The sequence below is a fragment of the Mirounga angustirostris genome, unplaced genomic scaffold (assembly GCF_029215605.1).
Source record: "Mirounga angustirostris isolate CCGP_5_RB_7025 unplaced genomic scaffold, mMirAng1.0.hap1 SCAF_4, whole genome shotgun sequence".
Lineage (NCBI taxonomy): Eukaryota > Metazoa > Chordata > Mammalia > Carnivora > Phocidae > Mirounga > Mirounga angustirostris.
Window position 1 is genome coordinate 189732307 of NW_026991712.1, and position 18137 is coordinate 189750443.

Sequence of the window (18137 nt, forward strand, 5' to 3'; positions counted from 1 at the left end):
TCTGGTTTGTTCTGTTTTGAAATTTAATGATTTACGTTGAACAATATGAACTTTCCATTTTTGTCAAACCTGACTGCATATGGGCACTTCCATGTGATTCAAGTGAGTGCTAACGCTCAGGGACCCTCCCCCACTCCTCCAAAGAGACATGCCCTCGATTTTTAGATTTTTTACTAGGAGGTCTTGGACATTGGTGCCATGCTTTCCATGGGGTCCATTCCAGAGAAACCCGGAAGCTACAGCAGGACTGTAGATGCTGGGCAGGGATGTGGAGGTCCAGCCTTTGGGTGGGATCCTGGCTCTGCCACTGGCATGTGGCCCCGGCAAGCTGTCTGTCCAAGCACTGTCTCCTCGTCTGAAAAACGGAGACGTGCACACGCCAACTCCAACGATCCCGACGTTCAGACAAAACATCCGGGTGAAAATGGCCAGCAGGAACCAGGTCCCACTGTTCTCAGTATCCCTTGGGAACCTGACCCCAGTTGGCAGGGTCCCATTCTGCTCACCCCAGTGTCCCCAAACCTGGACCCTCTCATGAATCCTTGTCTTGGAAATGTGTTCACAGGGCCAGTCAGGCCTGCCTCGAGGCGGCCGATCAGAAAGCCCACAGTCACCTTATAATCAGAACTTTGTCACATCTTGGGACCTCTCTGGCCCAGCTTCTACCTTCTAAAGGCAGGAGAATTGCAACCACAAGACCATCCTCCCTTCCTTCTGGCCCAAGACTCCAAATTCTGGGTACTCTTCTACCTTTAAACACAAATAACCCAGACTGCTGCTAGGATGATTGTGTCCCCCAAAACTTAGATTGAAGCTTTAACCCCCAATGTGATGGTATTTGGAGCTGGTGTTAGCTGAGGTCACGAGGGTGGGCCCTCTGGTGGGATTAGTGTCCTTGTAAAAAGGGACACCAGAGAGCTTGCTCTGGCTCTCTCTTGCGCTAAGGATGCAGCGAGAAAGTGGCCACCTGCACCAGGAAGAGGGTCCTCACCAGCACGCGGCCCTGCGAGCACTCGGACCTGACTGCCAGCCTCCAGAACCGCGAGGAAGACAGGTCTGCTGCTCAAGCCAGCTTGTCTGCGGGGTTGTTACGGCAGCCCAAGAGCACCAGGACACCTGCTCCTAAAATCCACGGCCTGAGAACACAAAGGAAAGGCAGTGCAAAGGCAAGTCAAGAGATTTGCTCCCTGCATCTGCATTGCCCCGAAGTGGACTATAGACACCAGCAGCATCGCCAGGCGACCCAACCCAGATTCCAGAATAAGAACGTGAAGCATCACACACCACTGGGCTGACAGAAGGGCTCATGGCTGTCCTGGAGCCTCTTTATTTGACTTTTGTGATGACCACAACACTCACTTTTCACATTTAATGGGGAGAAAAGAACCCTGATCTTCTCAGGATGTGTTAGGTATGAGAGGTGATCAGCCAGGAGGGTGCGCGTGAATGCTTTCTGTCTCCAAAAGGTCACGCCAACCAGCAGAGCCTGTTTTCTTAAGACAGAATGTGGGAAACCTCACCGATGCTTCCAAGGGTTCAGATTCCTGGAACTTGGGCCCAGAGTCTAACATAACAGATGAGTGTGTGAGAAACACTTGCCCCTGCATGGCCGTGAGGAAGCCTTAAAAGGAAAGTCTTTTCAGAAAGAGACAATGGGACTGACTTTTGTGTAAACTGTAAAGAGAAATGGACACTTTTAGAATTCTTCCACATTTAAACACACAGGCGGTAACAAGTCTGTAACTCAAGCTGTAAAAACAGATTAATCCACAAAGCCCAAATTCTGATAGAAAAGTCTTCCCTTAAATAATTTAAAAAATACGGAGACCCACACACTCCTAACTTACCTACACAAATTTACAATGTTTATAAGTCACAGACTAACGCTGAATTACATTTACCATGGATTCACTCTAAAGCAACACAGACCAAAATACCATTGGAGCTAAATAACAAAACACACAGTTAAATCTTAGACTGCCATGTGACAAATGACACCAACATGGAACATAAGAGGTAACCTAACCCACTAAATCCACGGTGATTTTGATAAAAGCCACTGGGTGCAACCCACAGTCAAGCGGCAACATGCAAGAGCCCAGGGGTCACTTCCCTGCAGCCACAGCTCTTGGTGTGGTGATTTCCTAGGTGGACGGTCAACACAGGATGCAGGACGAGACGAAGCCCCCACCCCCGAACTAGTCCAGATCCGTTCTTTGGGGCCAGGGCCGCAAGTGCCTGTCGGCTCCAGCCTCTGGCTGCTCTCCTCCACCTGGGGAGAAGACAGCAGGTGCGCAGGCGGGGCGGGGCTGCAAGCCACTGCTGTTTGCGTCACACTCAAAGCTGGGCATCTTCCGAGTCCAGGCCCATGCCGGCTGAGATCCAGGGACAGAACACTGCTACCCCGACATTATGTGCCGCCCTGGCAAGACCCACGGGTCTCCCAGACCCGGAACAAGACGGGGTCTGGAGTGAGGCCCCATGGTGGCCACGGGGGTGCACAGGCCTGGGTGCCCACCAGAGCTGGGACCTAGCGGCTGTCCACTGCTGCTTGGCATCTGCCTGAAAACCCCACTGGTCGCCAATGCACCCGGCCCCCACGAGGGCTGGACTCATTCTGGGTAACCAGCCGAACCGGCCAGCTTTGCCCGTGTAAGGCCAGTGGGAGGCCCCTCAGCAGCGGCCCCACAGGACCCCGAGGGACTCGCTGCGGTGGCCCCCTCCTGAGGCACCTGTCCTGGCCTCCCTCCAGCGCCACGTGACGTGTGGCGGGTCGGCTGCGCTTGCAGCTCAGGGGATGCCCTCCTTCCTCTGGCAGCACTGCGACGGAGGCGCCGACCAGTCGTAGACGTAGGAGAGGCGCAGCTGAACCTCGCGCTTGCACAGGCGGCCCTCGCGCGTCAGCGTCTGCTGCTTCTCCAGCATGTCCTCCAGGCTCTGCTTGTGCGTCACCAGGTACTGGTTGCTGCAGCCGCGGGACTTGTACTCGGTGTCGAAGCGCGGGTCGTGCTCGCGCTGGACGTCCACCGGGGCCAGCCAGGCGCCCAGGGACACGTCCTCGCTGTGCCACGCGCGCAGGTACTCCCGGCTGAGGCGCAGGTAGTGCACCAGGTCGGCCGAGAGCACGTAGCCGCCGCCCAGTGCGTAGGGGAGGTAGTAGTCACAGAGCTGCCAGGCGGCCTCGCGCCAGCGGCCCCCAGGCTTGACGCGGCCGCGGCCCGAGAAGAAGCCCCAGTAGAGGCGGCGGCGACGCGCGGGCTCGCGCGCGCGCAGCTCGGCCAGCAGCGCGTCCAGCCGCGCGAACGAGTCGTCGTCCGCCTTCAGCACGAACTCGAAGGCCACGTGCTCGTCCAGCCAGGCCAGCATGGCCAGCACCTTGGCCGTGAGGTTCTCGTACGCGTCGCGCAGCGCGGGCAGCAGCAGCAGGTCGCCGTGCCGCGCCTGCTCGCGCTCCAGGGCGCGCCGCTCGTCGGCGCCCAGGCCGCCCGTGCCCACCGCGAAGCGCGCCCACACGTCGCCCGGGCGGCCGCGCCGCGCCGCCGCCAGCCACGTGCCGCGGACCACGCTGCGCCGCTCGGCCGCCCGCGGCGCGCTGGCCACCAGCACGGCCAGGAAGGCGGCGGCGCGCGCGGGCCCGGCGGGCGCGGGACTGCGGCCGGGAGCCGGGTGGGGGCCGTCGGCGGCGCAGCGGGCCAGGTAGAGCAGCCCAGCGCCGCAGAGCGCCAGGCCGCCCAGGCCCAGCGCCGTCCGGTGCCGCCACGCGCGCCGCAGCAGCTTCATGGCGCGCGCGCGCGCGCGGGAAGCGCCCCCGAGGCCCCGAAGCCGGCGCGCAGGCCGCGTCCACCGGCGGCGGAGGGCCCGGCGCTGCCCGTCACGTGCCCGTCACGTGCCCGCACGGCACGTGGGCACGCGAGCCCTCCTCATTGGTTGCCCTGGAGGGGCCGAGCGTCCCCTTCCGCCCGGACAAAATATGGCGGCGCCCGCGCCGTCGCGCCGGCGTCGCGCCCGCGCGCACCGTTCCAGCTCCGCCTCTTCCCGGAAGAAAGATGGCCGCGGCCTAGGCGAGGCCCGTCGGAGGCGTCACGGGCGCTCGGGCCCCCGCAGCGGATCCTGGGCGAGGGGAGGGAAGCCGGTGCGTGGGGGCCCCGGGGCGGGGGGCGCCGCGAGGCCGACGCTCCCTCGGGCCGCTGGGCCTGGGGCTCATGTCCGCTCTGCCCTCAGCGACGGCTGCCGCCGGGAAACTGAGGCTGAGGGAGTGTGGGCGGCAGGGGAGTCGGGTGGGCCCCGCTATTTACCGGCGAGATGACCTCGCTCGCTCGTCGGTCAGAGGCGCCCGAATTGGCAGGACTGGGTGAAGATTTGAAGCCGTGCGTGTAAAGCCTCTGGTGTCCGGTTCGGCCGGTGGCCGCCGTTACCGGCGCTCTGAACGCGGCTCCCAGGAGCGGTGGCAGCGCTTCTAGATGAAGCGCTTGCTCTTCTGGCGGCGAGAGATTAGGCTCGCCGGCACGGATGCCCGGGGAGGCCAAGAAGTGCCGCCGGCGCTTAAGCTGGGCCCCGGGGTGGTGGGGCCGCCCTGCACTGACGTCGCAGAGGATGGGGATTCCCTGGCCGGCCGGCCGAGCGCTGCCCTTTGACAGCCCAGGGGTGGCGGCGCGCGGGCGGGGCGGGCGGTGAGGGGCCGGCCGAGGCCGAGGAACTGAGCGGTTGATTGGCGTGTTGAGCCACGCGGCGGCTTCTGCGCTCGCTGAGATGAGTAACTGGTGTCAGTCTCCCTTGAGCTCCTGGTGTGTGTGCGGCTATTTGGGGTTACTTTTGCGCAGAACGGAGCGTGCCACCCCTGAAGATAAGTAAGGAATTGACTTTGTTTCTTCAGGAGCAAAGTACAGTCTGTGTGGGTGTGATACGTGTTTTTATGGCCGCGGTCAGCGAGGGCGATACTAATGTCAGCGGAGGTCATCCTGGTTTGCGCAACACTTCCCTAGCGGGAGAGCTGGGACGCAGGGTAGAATTACACGCCAGCAGGGAAGGAAACCTTGGTGACCGCAGGCTTGTGCAAGCCTTGCCTTACGGCAGGCTGCCTTTCCTCCTGGGCCCCCCTTAGTGGCAGCCCCGCTGGCATCTCCTTGGCACCTGCGCACGGCATCTCCCCTCGGTTTAATAGCCCCCGAGCTGCTTGCTGGGGCTGCGGGTGCCTCGCCAGGCACCACTTACTGGTTTCCTCCTGGCCTGTTTTATCGAGTTGTGTTGGTCTTGAGATACGTCCCTTGTGTTGTTCCCATGGGCCCTGTATTTTTTATTGTGCACTTTTGCAGAGCACTGTCGTTTTCAGGAACGTGCATATCGCGGTGTGGCAGAGACTCCTGTACATGTTCGGTTGCGTGGACGGTGTGACAGCTGCTGGGACGGTGAAGAGAAGGGTGTGGCGTTGCAGTAGATCTGATTCAGGGCAGTCCCAGCACCGAGAGTGCCACGGCTCGGGTGCTTGTGGGGAGATTGCAGGCTCCGCAGACCTGGAAAGGGGGATTACTCCCTCAGAGGAATGGGACACATGAGTTCAGAGAGCAGGGTCTTGTCGAGGGGCCCAGAGAGTGCGCAGGTTCAGAAGACTAATGCATAAAGGTGTCACCTGGCAGGTGAATAATGCCATTCAGGAGCAGGTAGGTTCAAAAGGAAGCATCAGAGGGGCACCTGGGTGGCTCAGTCGTTAAGCGTCTGCCTTCAGCTCAGGTCATGATCCCGGGGTCCTGGGATCGAGCCCCACATCGGGCTCCCTACTCTGCAGGAAGCCTACTTCTCACTCTCCCACTCCCCCTGCTTGTGTTCCCTCTCTCGCTATCTCTCTCTCTGTCAAATAAAATCTTTGAAAAAAAACAAAAAAACAAAAACAAAAAAAACAAAAGGAAGCATCAGATAAGCGGTGGCCTCTGTGAGTGCCGCCAGGCCGCCAGACCAGTCAGCGGGAGCCCCTGTCCGGCGCTGTGTGCCCTCAGGCTGCGGTGGGTGTGCGGCTTTGCGGATGCAGGGCCCTCTGCTTCCTGCCATGCCCCAGCTTGGCTGCAGGTGGCACTCTGGCCTGTGGCAAGTGTGTCCAGGGCCACCACCCCTGGGCCCTGAGTACTGGTGGGCTTCCCTCTGCTGCTCCTCCCTGTAACAACTGCCAGAGGAGGGGAGGGCCTCAGCTGCACCTGAGAGGACCACCAGGTGTGTGCCAGGTGGACAGACTGTGAGAGGAACAGGTTAAGTAAAGGGCAAGAAGGAGCTGGAGTTCCTTTTGGGGAGTGTGGAGCATGAAGGTCCGTGAGAAGCTGAGCAGAGAGGGCGCCTGGGTGGCTCAGTCGGTTGAGCGACTGCCTTCGGCTCAGGTCATGATCCTGGAGTCCCGGGATCGAGTCCCGCATCGGGCTCCCTGCTCGGCGGGGAGTCTGCTCCTCCCTCTCCCGCTCCCCCCTCTCGTGCTCTCTGTCTCTCATTCTCTCTGTCTCAAGTAAATAAATAAAATCTTAAAAAAAAAAGAAGAAGCTGAGCAGGGAGCTGGGCAGGCAGCTGGGCCCTGTTCTGGCACCAGCCAGAAGGGAATTCCAGGCCATTTCAGAAGGGAATCTGGAGGAACCTGGAAGGTGTGAGGGAAAGCAGGTAGGCCTGGGTGGAAGGAGCCAGATGTGGGAGAAGGCTGGGATGGCTGAGTGCTGGGCATGAGTGCTTGTGGCCCTGGGATCCTTACTGTGGCATTTCCTCATGCGGGGCCCAGGCATACCAAGGATGACAGACTTCCTGGTACTCCTGTGTGAACTCGAGCAAGGGTGTGTGTGTGTGTGTGTGCGTGTGCGCACGCGCATACACACGCAGGTGTGTATATCCACGCACATGTGTGTATTTGTATACGTACATGTGTGTGTACGTGTGCATTCGAGTGTGGTGTATGTGCCTGTGTGCATGTGTGTCCTTGCAGAATGTGTGTGTGCACGCCTGCAGCCGTCGTCGAGGTGGGAAGGTAGGAAGGGGCTGGTGCCCTGCTGGGTGGGTTTGGGCATCTGCTGGCACCAGGCCCATCCTCACAAAGCGTTGGGGTGGGGGAGGGAGCTTCCTGTTTCAGGGGGGACACTGAAGCTGGGGAGGCCAGGTGACTTAGCCAGGGTCACAGAGCTCACAAATGCTGAGCTGGGATTTGGAGAGTGAGTTACCATGACTCTGGGGTCTGTCTCGATGCCAGGAGGGATGGAGAGAGACTGTTCTGGGAAGGCCCACTGTGGGCATTGAAAAGGGGTAGGTTTAGTGGTGTTGGGCAGCCTTTGAGGTGGGTATCTTTGGAAAAGGAAAAAGTAGTATGTTTAGTATGTATCCTGTAAACCAAGAACTTCCATTTCATGTTGTAAACTAAACGCCTCTTTAGTGAAGTATTTGCTGACCCTCCATTGAACGATGGCTGTGTCCTCTTTATAGACCTTTAACTGCATGCTGGGGTCTGGCAGCCACGGGCTGTTGCCCTTCTGCAGTGCCTGGGGTGGTGGGAAGGCTGTGACCCCAGGCCTCACTTCCTCACCTGCCCCGCCCCTCTCTCCCCAGCTCCTGGCCACACTTGCAGACCATCCCACAGTCCGGACCCAGGTGGCCATGGCGTCCAGGCAGACCCCCCACCGCGGCTTGGTTCCTCACTGCCTCTGGCTCTTGGGGGTCATCCTTCTGATGGATGTTTCTGCCCGGCCTGCCAACCACTCATCTGCTCGGGAGAGAGCCGGCAACAAGGATGAGCGTGAGATCCTGCCCCCAGACCACCTGAATGGGGTGAAGCTGGAGATGGATGGGCACCTCAACAAGGACTTCCACCAGGAGGTCTTCCTGGGGAAGGACATAGACGGGTTTGAGGAGGACGCAGAGCCACGGAGAAGCAGGAGGAAGCTGATGGTCATCTTTTCCAAGTGGGTGCCCAGGCCTGGGCGCTGCCAGAATCTAACTAGTTTCCTCACACAGGCCATGTGCTGGGGCGGGGCAGGGTCCACAGGTCTCAGGGGGCCCATGCCTTAGGAGCTTCTCTGCCCAGCATGGGCCTGGTGGGGTCCAGGCTCCCAGGGTATTGGTGACATGGTGGCCCAGCCATGTGCCAGGACCCAGGATTCACGGCTCTCGGTCCCAGGGAGTGGACTGAGAGGAGCTCGTTCATGGGGCTGACTTTCCTGTGGAGCCGCCCTGAATGCACCCAGGTGTCGCACAGGTTTGGACTCAGGCACAGGTCGTGGTGCTGGCTGTGAGCACCCACGCGGGTCCCATGGCCTGGGGGCTTTGGAGCCTCTGGGGAGGTGAGGGGCTTCATGGCCAGGGCATGAGCTCAGGAGGAGGCCCTTGGCAGCTGGGCCTGGGCTCTGTTCCCTGAGCCCGCCAGCCTCGCCCTCATCTGTGAAAGGGGGTATCGAGAGCCCCGCTTCTTGGGCGTGGTGAGAATAAAGTGTGCTGTGTGCTGTCTACTCATAGGGTCAGGGGTGAGGGTGGAGAACAGATGGAGGGCAGCGGGGCTGCCCTGGGTGGGTGTGGGCGAGACAGGGCGATCCCAGAGGCCTGCCTTTTTGAGGTGCTATGTGCACTGGGTGCTGGGGGGCCGGGCGGAGTAGCAGATGGGCCACCAGCTGGAGGCAGGAGGTGGGGGCAGGAAGGTCTGCAGATGGTGGGCCGGCCGAGACCGGCTGAGGAGACAGGTGGGTGCTAGCACAGGGCTGTGCGCACGGACACTGGCCTTGATAATCTGCTCATGACTGGGCCCGCTGACGTACAGGGCACTGGCTCTCCCCGGGACTCTGCTGGGAGTATCCATCCCCACGCTGAGAGCCACCTTCCTGGCAGCCTGCAGAGGCTGGTCCGCACCACTCACTGGGCCAGGGGCGAGGTGTGTGCCCACAGGCAAGAGGATCTACCCAGACTACCCTGGGCATCCTCGGGAGAGAGGGTGGCTTCACCCGGGGCCCCAAGGTCCCTGTGGAACCTTGAACCTGTGAATATCTTATCTGTTAGAAGATCTTCCCGTCAAACAGATTCAAACTCGGCTTTGGAGCCAACAGCAGGTTCTTCCTGGGGCTGCTTCTGTGCCTTCCTTGGCACTTTTGTGTGTTGCCAGGGGACGGGGGTTCCAGCGGACGGGCCCAGAGCTCTGGGAGGAAGGGGTCCCCAGAGGGGCCGGCACTGTTGAAGGGGAGGGACCAGGCAGGGCCCCTAGGACAGGTGATAGGAGAGGGGCAGAATCCAGAGAGGGTGGGCTGTGGCCCGGAGGCTCAGTGCCAGGAGCAGGTGCATCCCACTGGAGCAGGGGGAGCACTGGGGAGGCGGGACACCTTCCTGCTGTGCTTACATCTTCATTGTTGAAGGTTAGGTCTTCACCCGGTTGGAACAAAGCCGGGTGTCATGACAGAGCATGGAGCCAGAAATTCAGCAGTGAGACTGGGACCATGGGGGCTGGGGGCGTGGCTCAGAGCCCCTTCTAGGTCGAGCCCCCTGGATCTCCCACCTGGCAGGGCTCTGAGGGCCGGGTGTGCAGATGTCTGTGCGTGGGCGGGGGGAGGGTTGAATTCCGGACCACACCTGGGCCTGCTCTTCCTGGGCGCCTGCCGGCCTACATGCAGGGTGGAGAGGGGCGGGCTGGCTCAGCGGGGCTGTGGTGCTAGGAGCATGTTGGCTGGAGTGCAGACAGTGGGGCCAGCGGGCGCACGGGGCTGGCTCCCAGGCTGCTTGCTCTTCAGTCTCTCAGGTGTGGCCGTGTCTGTCCACGGGAGGCGCTTTTGTTAGGCCTGCTCTGTTTTGCGGGGTCACGGGGAGCAGCTAACCCCGCTCGCCGCCCCTCGCCGCAGCGGTTTCCACGCCGACTTCTGCCTACAGCCACTCCTGGTTTAAGACGTCGCAGCGCAGCTGCCGCCTCCCTGGCTCCCTGCCCGAGTCACACGTGGTCGCAGGACCTGGTTTTGATTAAAGTAATGTTGCAACAACATTTCTTTTTTTTTTTAAGATTTATTCATTTACTAGAAAGAGAGAGAAAAAGAGCACGCACGCACCCGTGCCTGCCTGTGTGCAGGGGGAGACGGAGAGGGAGAGGGAGAGAATCTGCCGGCTGAGTGCAGAGCCCGACGCGGGACTCAATCCCACGACCCCGAAATCATGACTGGAGCTGAAATTGAGTTGGGTGCTTAACTGACTGAACCACCCAGGTGCCCCACCACCACATTTGTTAAATAAGCTTTTTATTTTGGAGTAGTTTCGGGTTTACAGAAGAGTGGCAGAGATGGCCGGTTTTCCCTAATACCGACGTTTAGGTCACCACGGTGCATTTGTGGAGACTGAGAAACAGCAGTGCTATGTTCCTATTGTCTACACCGCAGATGTGAGATTTCACTCGGTTTCCCAACATCCCTGTCCAGGTCCCACACCGCATTGAGTGTGACAGCTCCTTTGTTCCCTCGAGGATGGGCTGGTGTCTCAGACCCTCTTACTTTTTCATGACCCTGACAGTTTAGAGGAGGACTGCAGAGGTGTTGTGTCGAATGTCCCTCATTTTGGGTTTGTCTGCTGTGTTTTCTGGTGCTTAGAGTGGTGTCGTGGGTTTGGGAGAGAACACCCCAGCGGTGGTGAGGTGGCCCTCTCATCACATGCTGTCGGGGGTGCTGGCGTCTGTAGGACAGCACGGGGCCCGTTGGCCTGGCCACCTGGTCCAGGTGGTGCGTGCCAGGTGTCTCCTCTCTCCCTCCTGTCTTCTCTGGTGGCCACTCAGCGAGGCAGTCGCCCTGCAGGGGGTGGGAATGAGCCGGGCCTCCCGTGTGTGGGGGTGGCAGGGGAGATCCACCGTATCATTTGGAATTCCGTAAGGAGGCTTTCTCTGTCCCCCATGTGTGGATTTATCGGTCATTTCCTTCCGTCAGCTGGGGCTCCTGGATGTTTGTCGTGTACTTTGGGTGCGATCCAGCCCTGCGTGGTTTTGCTCTTTCATTTGTGTGTTTTGGGGGCACTTCCTTTCTTGTTGGTGCTTCCAGATGCTCCAGGCTCATCTTGTGTGCCTGCCTCAGCCCTGAAATCAGCCATTTGTCCAAGGAGCCCTGGTTTCTTTCATTGGAGGATGGTGTTTAGAAGCTGGGATCTGGGCACTGGTGTCCGGGCCTGAGGTCCCCCGGTGGGCGGGGCTAGATGACGTGTGAGTGTGCAGGAACATGGGTGTACGTAGGTGTGTTGACTCAGGCACACACGTACTAGTCTGCACACGTGTGTGTATGAGCCATCGCATCCACAGAGCACTGCTCACTCGCATGTGCACACTTGCATCTCCGTTTGCTTCTCCATCTAGCCGTCTGTACCCACGTACGAAACATGACTCTGCTCTGGCTTCACAGTTCTGTCCCAAGCGTCTGGGTGTGTGGATTTGGGGTGACGAGGCTGCCTGTCCGTCCTCCCCCAGCGGCCCCCAGACTGTGGGGGAAGTGGTGCTGAGCTGCCCTGCAGAGCAAACCGTCAGCCTTCCCAGCCACCCCAGCGTCACCGTTGGGTAGAGTGTGTCCCTGTTCATGGCGGTGGAGCCCCTCTGGCCATGCTTTGGTCTGTCAGTCCGTCTGTCCTGTCCCGCGTTCTAGAGGCCTCGTCTGACGTCGCTTATCTGCCCGCAGGGTGGACGTGAACACTGACCGGAGGATCAGCGCCAAGGAGATGCAGCACTGGATCATGGAGAAGACAGCAGAGCATTTCCGGGAGGCCATCGAGGAGAGCAAGGTGCACTTTCGTGCAGTGGACCCCGACGGCGACGGTATGGCCGGTCTCACCCTCACCCCGTGGGCCTGAGGCTGCCAGGAGGAGGGCGGTGTGCACAGAGGGCAGAGGAAGTGAGGGCCTGGGCTTGGGGGCTTTGCTACTGGCTGGGCTGGGGGCTGGGCCGCGGGGCTGGGCCCCAGGGCTGGGAGGGGGGCCGGGCTGCGGGCTGGGCTGCAGCTACTCTGGTGCTTCTGCTTCTGCATTTGCCTGTAGTGCGGGGTTATTGACAGATGTATGAAAACATGACATCTCTATTCCTAAAACCATCCGTCGTGGAACAGCCTAGCAGGTCGGTTATCTCTTCCAGGCCGTGTGTCGTGGGACGAATATAAGGTGAAGTTTTTGGTGAGCAAAGGCCACAACGAGCAAGAAGTTGTGGAGAAGATAAAGAATGGCGAGGAGCTGAAAGTCGACGAGGAGAGTGAGCGCCTGGGCCCTGTGGTGCGCCGCGAGGGGGCCTGTAGCCAGGGCGGGCCTTGGGGCAGCAGGTGGCCTCCTGTGGGCTCGAGCTGGGGGGCAGGCCGGTCTGGGGGCCAGGACAAGGTCCTGGGGAGGGGAGTACGGTGAGGCAGGTGGCGTGGAGGTGGGGCAGGGCTGGCCACCAGCAGGGCAGAGCTCCGCCCTCCCCTTAGCCTTTAAAGCCTCATGGGCGAGGGAAACTCCGGGTGCGGGTGCACTGGGGTGTTGGCTGGCTTCTCGAGTGCGGCTGGAGGATACTCACACCCTTCACTGATCTCGCCTGGGGGCCCCTGCCAAGCCGGGCATCAGGTTTGGTGTGCCGCCTGTCATGTCCTGTCCTTCCTCCATGTGGTGGGTCACCATCCCCACCCTTGTCCCATTGTGTCTTCTCCTGTGGTGGTCGCGGGTGTGCGGGAGTTTCTCTGCGGCATCTTTGCGCCCATGACACAGCCCCTGTTTGTCATGTGTCTGTGTGGTGAGTGGGCCGGCACCCTCTCCTCCGCTTCGTGATGGCTGCCGGCAGGGTGGGCTGTGGGCGCTCCTGTCCGTGCCAGCGCTCCTGTCCTCTGTCGGTTGCAGTCATACCTTCTTTCTTCTTTCTGTTTGTATTTTCTTGCTCGTCCTTGATCCTGATTCCCCACCTCCCTTGCTGGCATGCAGGGAAGTGATTGGCCTTTCTGTGCTAACTTTCTGGCCTGCGGTCTTGATACGATTCAGACTTTCTACGCAGGTGACTGTGATATCTGTGAACACGGACAGTTTGTTTCCTCCTTCCCAATCTGTGTGCCTCTGATTTCCTTTCCTTATCTTACTGCGTTGGCTGGGACTTCCAGTACGGTGTTGGAAAGCAGTGGGGAGGGGGGGCACTTTTTTCTTCTTCTGATCTTAGAGGAAAAGCGTCCGGTTTCTCACCATTAACTTGATATGAGCTGTAGGTTTTTTGTAGATGTTCTTTGTCCAGCGGAGGAAATTTTCCTCTATTCCTAGTTTGCTCAGAGTTTGGATCATGAATGGCTGTTGGATTTTATGTCATGCTTTTTCTGTGTCTGTTGATATGATCGTGTGATTTTTCTTTGGCCTGATGTGATGCTCACGTTAACTGATTTTCAGATGTCGAACCAGCCTGCTCACCTGGGATGAGTCCCACTTGGTTGTGGTCTGGGATTCTTCTTACGTGTTTTTGGATTTAATTTGCTGATCTTTTGTGGGGCACGTTTGCATGAGACACACTGGTCTGTAGTTCCATTTTCTTGCAGCATCTTGTAGGGTCTGAGTCCCCAGACTTCCAGCTGTCTCCGTGGGGGCCGCCCGTCACGGGCAGCTCGTCCATGTCCCACACCTTTGTTTCTCCGGCTCAGTCGGTCTGTGGCGCACGTGTGACTTTGCAGCGCCAGACCCCTTTCCTGAGCAGCACGGAGGCTTCTGGATGCCCTCGGGTGCCAGCCGGCCTTCCCCAGTTCCCTGGGAACCATCCAGGATTTCACTTGTCTTTCCTTTTTTTTTTTTTTAAGATTTTATTTATTTATTTGACAGAGAGAGAGAGAGAGCACAAGTAGGCAGAGCGGCAGGCAGAGGGAGAGGGAGAAGCAGACTCTCTGCTGAGCAGGGAGCCCGATGCGGAGCTCGATCCTAGGACCCCGGGATCAAGCCCTGAGCCGAAGGCAGAGGCTTAGCCGACTGAGCCACCCAGGCGCCACTCACTTCTGTCCTTGGACGTGATTTTTTTTTTCCTGAAATGGTTGTTTGCCTTTTTCATATGTTTGTTTTGCGTTTCCATGGTTTGTCCTGTGGTTCCAGCTGTCCCCTGAAGGTGGTATTTAGAGGCATCTGGGGGTCCTGGGGGGCCTCGGTCCTCCTGCCAGCATTGGTGATTTGGTACCAGCGTCTGGGGTGGCTGCAGGGCTGCGGGCTGCTGGCCCTCTTTCCCTGCCTGCTCTCGGGAGCTAGTCTGTCTTTAGCACCTTTCCTTCGGGTGTGCCTGGGATCAGGACCTGTCCTTCGGGGACGTGAACTGTGTCACCTCAGCCTGCCTGTCGACTCTTTCATCTCAGCTCGAGTTCAAGGCCCCTCATTCCCTTCTTTAGTTTGGGTGGGGTGAGCAGGTCTGGGGCATCGGAAGTGAAGAGCAGTGTCAAGGGTCTGGGAGGCCAGGGGAGCACAGGTGGGGGCTGAGAGCTAAGAGTCCCCACGTGGCAGTCTGCCTCCTCGGGGCTTGTGGGGCTGCGAGCCCCAGGCACCGCAGACAGGGGCTTGCAGGGGTCGGTGGCAGGCCTCCCTCCAGCTTCTGGTGCCACCAGCGTCCCTGCTTATGTGTCTGTGTGCGGACAGCTGCTGTTGGCTTCGGTGCCCACCTTAAATCTCCAGTGACCTCGGGTCGAGGTCCTTGAGTAGTTGCAGCCCCACAAACTTGATTCCATCAGGCGCTGTTGACAGGCCGCAGGCGGATGTAGCGAGTCTGCGCCTGTCCCCATACGTGGCAGGCAGGAGCAACCTCTCACTCCCACCTTCCTCTAAGTGGATTTGCCATTAAAAGTAGGTCACCACGGGATCTTCTGTTCATCAGAAGGCACTGAGACTCGAGGTGATGGGGACTGTGTGGGATGCAGCTGTGTCCCCGTTGCGATGTGCCGAGGCCTGAGCATCCCCGTTCCCAGTGACTGTAGTGAGGGTGTGGACAGATCTCCGTGCCTCAGCTCTTCCTCTCCGTGAATGGTCACTGAGCCTGTGAAGCTGTGGGGGCAATCTCCGGGCCACGCTCCCCATGCCGGGCCTTCTCACGGAGGGAGAGTGGGGGCTGCGGCGAGAGTCTGTGGGGGACGCTTGAGTCATATCTGGAAGCTGGGTTTTCCTCCAGAGCCCTGCCCTCTGCATACGGTGCACGTGAAAGAGATGGAAAGGAACAAGGTCGTGCTTTGTTCCTGTAGGTGCACGGTGAGGGTGAGTCCGCCTACACCCTGCTTTCCATTTCTCCCGAGGAGCAAAGAGCAGCAGTGAGCTGAGGGTGGGGGCTGTATGAGGGCAGGAGGCGGGTGTCTGTGGGGGGGGGGGTTGTCCAAGGGGGGAAAATCTGTGTCTTGGGGGGTCTGGGTTTGTAATCTGGAGGGGGTTTGGCCCCTGTATTTGGGGGGGTCTGTGTCCACGGGTATTTGCATCTTGTGAGGTCTGTGTCTGCGTCTGAGAGCAGTCTGTGCCTGTGTCTTGGGAGGGTCTGTGTCTGTCTGGGGGGCTCTGCACCGTCTGCCTCCCTGAGGGCTGAGCTCTCCTTTGAGCGGCAGGGTCCTTGGCCTCACTCACCACAGTGTCCTGAGCCAGCCTTCCCATCCAGGCAGCACATCTCAGAACTTTTCAGATGCATGCAGGGATCCTGGGTCCTCACGGGTATGCCTCTCTCAGCACAGGAAGTCCTGGAGAACCTCAAGGACCGCTGGTACCAGGCAGACAACCCCCCCTCAGACCTGCTTCTGACTGAGGACGAGTTCCTGTCATTCTTGCACCCTGAGCACAGCCGTGGCATGCTCAAGTTCATGGTCAAGGAGATTGTCCGGGACCTGGGTGAGGCCTGGCCCGTGACCCAGTCTCTAGGGGGTGGTGCCTCCCTGCTGGAGGCTGGGCTGGAGGGCAGGGCCCATGTGCACCTGCAGCAGTCCTCCTGGCAGGGGTCGGCCCGGGGGTCTTGGAGGCTGTCTGGCTGCACAGTGGTGAGGGAGGGTCAGGCCTTGTACTGGGCCATCTGGCCTCCGTCAGGCTCTCGAGCAGGTCAGGTGAGATGCACCTGTTTTGCTTTAGGCTAAAATTGAACACACTGAAAATTTGGCAGCAATCCTGTTTGGTTTATTTTCTTCTGGGTGGGCCTGGGTGGTCCCATGTCTACTTGAGTTCTGAGCGTCCACTTCCCTGTCTGGCAGACCAGGACGGTGACAAGCGGCTCTCGCTGCCCGAGTTCATCTCTCTGCCTGTGGGCACGGTGGAGAACCAGCAGGGCCAGGATATCGATGACAGTTGGGTCAGAGACCGAAAAAAAGAGTTTGAGGAACTGATTGACGCCAACCATGACGGGATTGTGACCATGGCGGAGCTGGAGGTGAGCGCAAGTGCCCGGGGGGCATCTGAGGTCGGCCCAGGTCCCCAGGCTTCCCGGGGTGCCTGAGGCAAGGGGCTGTGGTGGAAAGGAAGGCAGCGTTGGTTGGTCCAGCTGTGGTTGGTGGTGCGGCCCTTCACAGCACCTGGAGGTGGGCTCCCTGCGTGCAGGGGAGGGGGATTCGCCTGACGGCGTGGTCACCTGGGGCGCTCAGACAAGATGCGAGCAGAAGAGCCGGCAGCGCGCAGTGAGGCGCCTGTGCCTGCCCCCCGGTCAGGGTGCCTGGGATGCCTCGGCCCCTCCTGGCAGCTGGCTTGGGCGCCGGGGGCTGTAGGCTAGGTTGGAATCCACCATCTTCCCCTGAAGTGTTTTTGCTGGTCTTGTGTAGGTGCTGTGTGGGCTTGTTTTTCCCCATTGCTGGGTGACTCATTGTCTTTACACCAGAATTCTCTGATCCCTGTTGATAGCTGGTGGGCACATCTGGTTCAAGGATTGAACAGCGGCTCCTTGGGTCTGTGTCCGGGCCTGTGTCCGGGCGTCACGTGACCCATAGGCAGGCCCCCGGGGGCCACTCAAGGCTGTTTGCCCTCTGGCCGGCCCTTCCTTCCATCAGGGGTGCCCTGAGGAGGACGGGAGGCGGCGAGTCTCAGGCGCCCACGCAGGCAAAGGCTGTCTGGCCCTGAGCCCCATCTAGCCTGGTGTCTGTGTTCCAGAACATTCCAGAACATGCCCATATCCCCTTCTTGCTGCTTCTGTTCTGTCAGCCCATGGGGTATTTTAAATGAGGCGTTGCTTTCTGTAGCTGGTGACAGGGTCAGAGACCTGCAGCCACTTTCCTGAGGCAGGAGGTGCCGACCTTGCTGACGGGGCATCCGTGGGGGTGGGGGCGTCTGCCCTGGGGGGCCATGTCTCACAGCCAAGTCACCAGGTGCGGACGTGGTGCTGTAGTGGGGATGACACCCGGGGTCGACGGGCCCCAGCGCTGCTGGGGGGTGGGTGCGCTGGGGAGGGCCGTGGCAGCCAGGGATCCATGCTGACCCAGTGGCCGGAACCCTTGTAGGACTACATGGACCCCATGAACGAGTACAACGCCCTTAATGAGGCCAAGCAGATGATCGCCATCGCCGACGAGAACCAGAACCACCACCTGGAGCCCGAGGAGGTCCTCAAGTACAGCGAGTTCTTCACAGGCAGCAAACTGATGGACTACGCCCGCAACGTGCACGAGGAGTTCTGAGCCCGCGCCTCCTGCCCCATGCGCCTTGGCCAGCTGGCCCCTCCGGGAGGCCTCCCTCCCTCCCGCGGCCCCGACAGCCGTGGGTCCAGGCTTGTCACAGATGTGCTTGAGCGGGCCCGAGTCCCGAGGTGCAGTTGCGGGCTGGCTGCCCCCCATGCGTGGGGTCCCACGTGACTGCTGCATCTCACTTCTGAGAACCGGGTGCTGTTCTGCGGAAGGCACTGACCACATCAGGGCCCTGTGGGCTCACCACACCTGTGGGAAGTAACGCAGCTCCTGCCGTTTCCTTGAAAACCGAGAAGTGAACCAACTATTAGAATGTGCTCTGCTGGGAGCCTGTAGCCGGCCGCTGGGGGGTGCCTGCCACAACGTTCAGTCTCCGAAAACACACACACTTGTGATGAGAATCTCATTAATGTACTTTAAAATAGAGTTGCCTTTTTCTCCTAGCTTCATTTCTTTGTTGAAAAAAAGCCCATAAAATGATTTTGGAACGTTTGTGGCTAGCTGGCTTCCACTCAGTGCTTTTGAGGTGGGCGATTTGGTGAGAACAGAGGGTTTGGTCAGGCTCTTGCCAGGGCAGGTGTGGAAGGG

At 59.7% G+C, this 18137-nt stretch overlaps 2 protein-coding genes across 4 annotated transcripts; one reads left to right on the forward strand and one right to left on the reverse strand.

Annotated features, from left to right (window-relative positions):
• B3GALT6 (beta-1,3-galactosyltransferase 6) lies at positions 1 to 3968 on the reverse strand. Its single transcript, XM_045898956.3, has one exon. It carries the CDS (start codon positions 3778 to 3780, stop codon positions 2791 to 2793), a length of 990 nt encoding a protein of 329 aa, XP_045754912.1. The 5' UTR covers positions 3781 to 3968; the 3' UTR covers positions 1 to 2790.
• A 30-nt stretch (positions 3969 to 3998) lies between these two features.
• Positions 3999 to 18041, forward strand: SDF4 (stromal cell derived factor 4). Of its 3 annotated transcripts, none has more exons than XM_045898954.3 (7): positions 3999 to 4132; positions 7564 to 7916; positions 11628 to 11764; positions 12077 to 12190; positions 15622 to 15780; positions 16134 to 16309; positions 17367 to 18041. In XM_045898954.3, the coding sequence occupies exons 2-7, from the start codon at positions 7612 to 7614 to the stop codon at positions 17541 to 17543; spliced, it is 1068 nt and encodes a 355-aa protein (XP_045754910.1). In that variant the 5' UTR covers positions 3999 to 4132; positions 7564 to 7611; the 3' UTR covers positions 17544 to 18041. The 3 variants fall into 3 exon arrangements, with proteins under 3 accessions (XP_045754910.1, XP_064446240.1, XP_045754911.1); XM_045898955.3 differs by lacking the exon at positions 3999 to 4132 and adding an exon at positions 4736 to 4847; XM_064590170.1 differs by lacking the exon at positions 15622 to 15780.
• The last annotated feature ends 96 nt before the right edge of the window (positions 18042 to 18137 follow it).